The sequence below is a fragment of the Sinocyclocheilus grahami genome, unplaced genomic scaffold (genome assembly GCF_001515645.1).
Source record: "Sinocyclocheilus grahami isolate Dianchi unplaced genomic scaffold, SAMN03320097.WGS_v1.1 scaffold872.1, whole genome shotgun sequence".
NCBI lineage: Eukaryota > Metazoa > Chordata > Actinopteri > Cypriniformes > Cyprinidae > Sinocyclocheilus > Sinocyclocheilus grahami.
In genome coordinates this window covers 334,489-339,132 of record NW_015506051.1, presented here as the reverse complement: position 1 = coordinate 339,132, position 4,644 = coordinate 334,489, and the positions used below count along the sequence as shown (strand labels likewise).

Genomic DNA, 4,644 nt, shown 5'->3' with positions numbered 1-4,644 from the left:
CGAAAAATAACCATGGTTTTATTAAAGTAAAAGTGTAGTAACCATGTTTTTTTTGGCGTATTGATTACCATTTATATTACCACAGTTCTACAACAAATACCATGGTTAAACTACGGTTAGTGTACCAAAACCATGGTTAATTTGTGGTTACTGTGGTTTAACTATAGTAACCATGGTGTTTTGGTTTTATTTGTAGAAAAGCTATAGTTCATTTTCGTAAGAGATTGAGTCCTCAACTAATGAGTTGATGATTTGAATCAGGTGTTATGCAAAATGCACAGCTATCTGACTCTCATCCATCATTCTACACGATTTAAACAATAAAACATACATTTCATTCAAAAAGGCCTTTTATTTAAATCAGTATGTCTATAAGCCGACACTACTTGAAGAGAACTGAACTGAGCTGGACGATGACATCCCTGAATCAATGATGAACTGTTTCGCTCTCAGATCAGAGCATCCTGGATCATGAAGAGATTCTGATGCAAACGCATCTTTCTTCCCAATATGAGTTAAAACTGTCATCATACACTCATTATTTCCAGAAGCATTGTGTGATAGTCAGCGATGTATGTAATTGATATATTTCATTATATTTAATAAATGAAATGAACATTTATTAAGATAAATGTTAATACCTATGTCATAAATTAAAATGTTTCTCGTTCTGCTCAGTTATTTCGGCGAGCAGAAGTTTGTGACCGCGGTCTCCATAAACCTTATATTTATAAATCCAGACGGTCAGTAAATGTAGACGAGATTTCTATTGTGCTCTTAATGAAAGTCCCGTGATGAGTGCGGAGAGACGCATGCGCGTTACAGCCGATGTTCTGCTGATGCAGGTCAGATGTTACCTGAATGAGTCCAGAAGCAGCTTCACACGAGCCTGGGACTGTAGCACGGCCGAGCCGAGCAGTTCTTCAGGATCTGTCTGTGAGGAATAAGACGCGCTGACCGATGCAGCGGCCCGGTGTGCGATGATGAACCGGAGCGGAGCGGAGCGCGCGAGCAGGGCTGCGGCCGAGCGGTGAGGATCCGGGCTTTGATTCACTTCAGCGTCACACACACGGCCTTCATTTCACAGCTGCACCAGCCGTGCGTTTATGTCCAGATACAGTTCATATGGCATCAGGACTAATATTCACGAGGGTTCAGAGATGAATGCATGACGCACCTGCGCTGTATTTACATGAAACTCGACCAGCTGATCAAGCTACAGCCGTCCCTTCATCAGATGCTCACAAGTCCTCATCTTCATCTCATAAGCAGTGCTGTGACCTGATCACACAGGATCATGCTGCACCGAGCTGCGCTGATGTCTGTCATTCTCATCTGCTTTCACAGCTCCATATCTGCGTCTCAGATGATTCTGCTAGAGTGAAATCAGACCCAAATCAGTCAGTATTTGTGACCCATTAAGATATAAAGCAGCTCAGATCATCAGAGGAGAAATGTTTGCGTTCAGACTGAGAACTCGTGATCTTGGCAGATCTGAGCACAGTTTGAGACTTTGAGATCCGTCTGTTACTCGAGAGGAGACACCTGTGAGATTACACAGCTGTTTTTATTAAGACAAACATGTGAGAAGAAGAAGCATCTCCATTCAGTCTGGTATATTTGTGCTGACGGGGGTTTGAGATGAATGATGTGTGTGTGATGGTCGGTGTGTTGAATGGGAGGCTCTCATTTACTCAGATGTCTCCTAATTAAAGCACCTGACTCAATTGTGTGTGTATTAGTCATGATTTTTGGCTTTATTGGATTGATTTACCGGTGGATGATTTATTGACATGAAAGACCACGCTCAGCCGATGTGATGCTCATCCTCTGCATGTGTCTCTACAGGATTATTGTGCAATATTTCAGAGCATTTATATTCAGACAGTATTTGGGTCAGTAATATGCCATGCTCATTTTGGTGTTGAAAGGGAATTTTAAAATATAAAGTCATATAACTTAAAAAAAAAATAGACTTCATAGTTCGTACTAATGCCTCATAGTACTAATTCCACTTAAAATAGTTTTTTAATTTTACAAGATTAGCTCAGATTTTATTCCAGTCTCACCGTAAGAACATTCAGGGCTTGTTATAAGTATGAACTCGATAAATGTGCTGTCCAGAGCTTAAATTAATGTCCAAATGTGGCGTGTCTTTGCTCTTTAATTACAGTTAATTAATCTTTGTGTGATTGTGATGTGGACTGATTTTAAGTGAAATAAAATACATTAAATGTCAATCTGTACATATATATACAGTATATTGAAAGATATCATTCCAGTGAACAGTTCATTCAGTCATGCTGGATTACACAGCAACACAAACAGTTCAGTATTGTGTGTGTTTGTGTGTGAATGAACTCATGATTTATGGATTCTTGTTCTGATTTTTCAGAGATTTTGTTGCGGATGGAGAGAGAAATGAATGCAGATCTACTGGTTACATGACAGGTAACACACACACACACACACACACACAAATGCAAATATATTACATTTTTTACAATAATTTTTGCACTAATAACAGAACCTTCATGTAATTTTTCAAAACTCTAGACACAAAACTCAAAACAGTCATTATTTGTAACACAGGCTGTCCAATGTTCAAAACTTTGCATATTGCGCTCATATCTTTAAAGAAGCCTTGCATTTGCAGAAGCATTGGTTCATTTGATGAAATAAAATCACAACATACGTTTTCCAAATAAAAAAATGCATCTATGTTTCCATCAACCCGATCTTGTGGATTTGGCCACAGGTTATGACAGAGAGCACACACACACACACACACACACACACACACACAAATGCAAATATATTACATTTTTTACAATAATTTTTGCACTAATAACAGAACCTTCATGTCATTTTTCAAAACTCTAGACACAAAACTCAAAACAGTCATTATTTGTAACACAGGCTGTCCAATGTTCAAAACTTTGCATATTGCGCTCATATCTTTAAAGAAGCCTTGCATTTGCAGAAGCATTGGTTCATTTGATGAAATAAAATCACAACATACGTTTTCCAAATAAAAAAATGCATCTATGTTTCCATCAACCCGATCTTGTGGATTTGGCCACAGGTTCTCATCTACATCACAATGAATGTTTTCATTCGTTCAGCATCTGGGAGAGAATCTTCTGGCATGGCGAATCCAGGCCTGACACTGATCTGCTCTGATGTGATTGCATGCCTCATCCATGGCCTGGACAAGAGTGAGTTGTTCGTGAGGGTCATAGACCTTCCACATCCATGTGGAGAAAAACTCCCCAATGGGGTTAAGGAAAGGGGAGTATGGAGGTAAATACAGGGTGAGAAATTGTGGATGGGCCTGAAACTGTGTTTGGACCATTTGAGCATGATGAAACTGAACATTATCCCGAACTATTACGTCATTCAGCTCATCAAGGAAGGCTATGAGGTGATCTGCATTATATGACCCAACACGAGGTCTGCGTGCAACCACTCCATCTTCTGATACAGCTGCACACATGTTCTCCATGTACTTGGACGGTTGCCCGCTGGCCAATTAAATTCTGACCTCTCCTCGTCTTGGCCAGATTAAAGCCTGCCTCATCCAAAAATATGAATTTGTGATGGTTTTCCTCCGCATCCAGCTCCATCACCCTCTAAAAACACAAAGACAATTACTGATTACAATGATAAAGAATGTTTGGGGATTTGTTATCTCCCCCAAAAACAGGAAAATTGGTCATACCTGAACATACTCAGTCCTCAGTTGCTTCACTCTATCTGTATTTCGAATATAATTTCTGGACCAAACCAAACTGACCACAGCCTGCTCTTGTTGGTCAGTCAGAATTTAGCTTCTGCCTCCTGTATTTGGCCTAGTCTCTATTCTGCAGGGAGAAAGTCACAGTAAGAACACATTTACAGAAATCACATCACTCTGTGGTACACACTGTCGTGCTGTATTCACTAATTTACTGTAACAGTTTCAAGTAGCTTAAACTTTAGTGGATTCTGAAGACTTACCGGTTCTCATTGCGGAAAGTACTGATGATTGAGGCCACAGATGATCTTCTGAGATGTGGTTGAAACATTGTAGCTGCTGCACTCATTGTCATGTCCTGATTTATGACATAGTCTACAACTATAGCTGTGATTTCATTCGACAGCCTTTGCTGTTGCTGCCGGTGTCTAGGTCTGTAGTCTTGTCCTCGATCACCCACATCTCTCAAACGAGGCCCACGGCCACCTCTCAGTGCTTGTCTGTAGTGATGGGACGGATGATACCGAGGCTCCGACGCAGTTTTCAAAGCACTATTGTATCACACATCGAAATGACAACATCACGTGATTGATGACGTTTGAAGCTTGGAACATCATGCAGTATCGGAAGGTCGGGACAGCTGGTTTGAAAAAACTGGCGCTTCGCGACCCCTCCTGACCTGATGTCAGGGACTGTGACCTCAACACCGGACAGAAAGTGAATCTTGTTTTAGAGCTAGGGTCTCAGAGACCCCAAGCAGAACATAAAGGTTAAACAGCTCACCCAAAATATTGTTAACTTTGATCACATGCTTGCATATTTTATATTATTGATCAATATGTGAATCCGTTGACCAGCCTATGACACGAGTTCTGGTCTCATTGGTACACATTAATTTAGATGAGATT

General features: G+C 40.4%; 1 protein-coding gene across 1 annotated transcript in view; it reads left to right on the top strand.

The window, feature by feature from the left end:
- Positions 1 to 742: 742 nt before the first annotated feature.
- The window catches only part of LOC107563397 (myomegalin-like), a 70,035-nt gene continuing 66,133 nt past the window's right edge, over positions 743 to 4,644 (top strand). The window contains exons 1-2 of the mRNA XM_016248265.1: positions 743 to 1,030; positions 2,396 to 2,451. Coding sequence (XP_016103751.1) covers positions 981 to 1,030; positions 2,396 to 2,451 — 106 coding nt within the window. The 5' untranslated portion in view covers positions 743 to 980. The remainder of the gene's footprint in view (positions 1,031 to 2,395; positions 2,452 to 4,644) is intronic.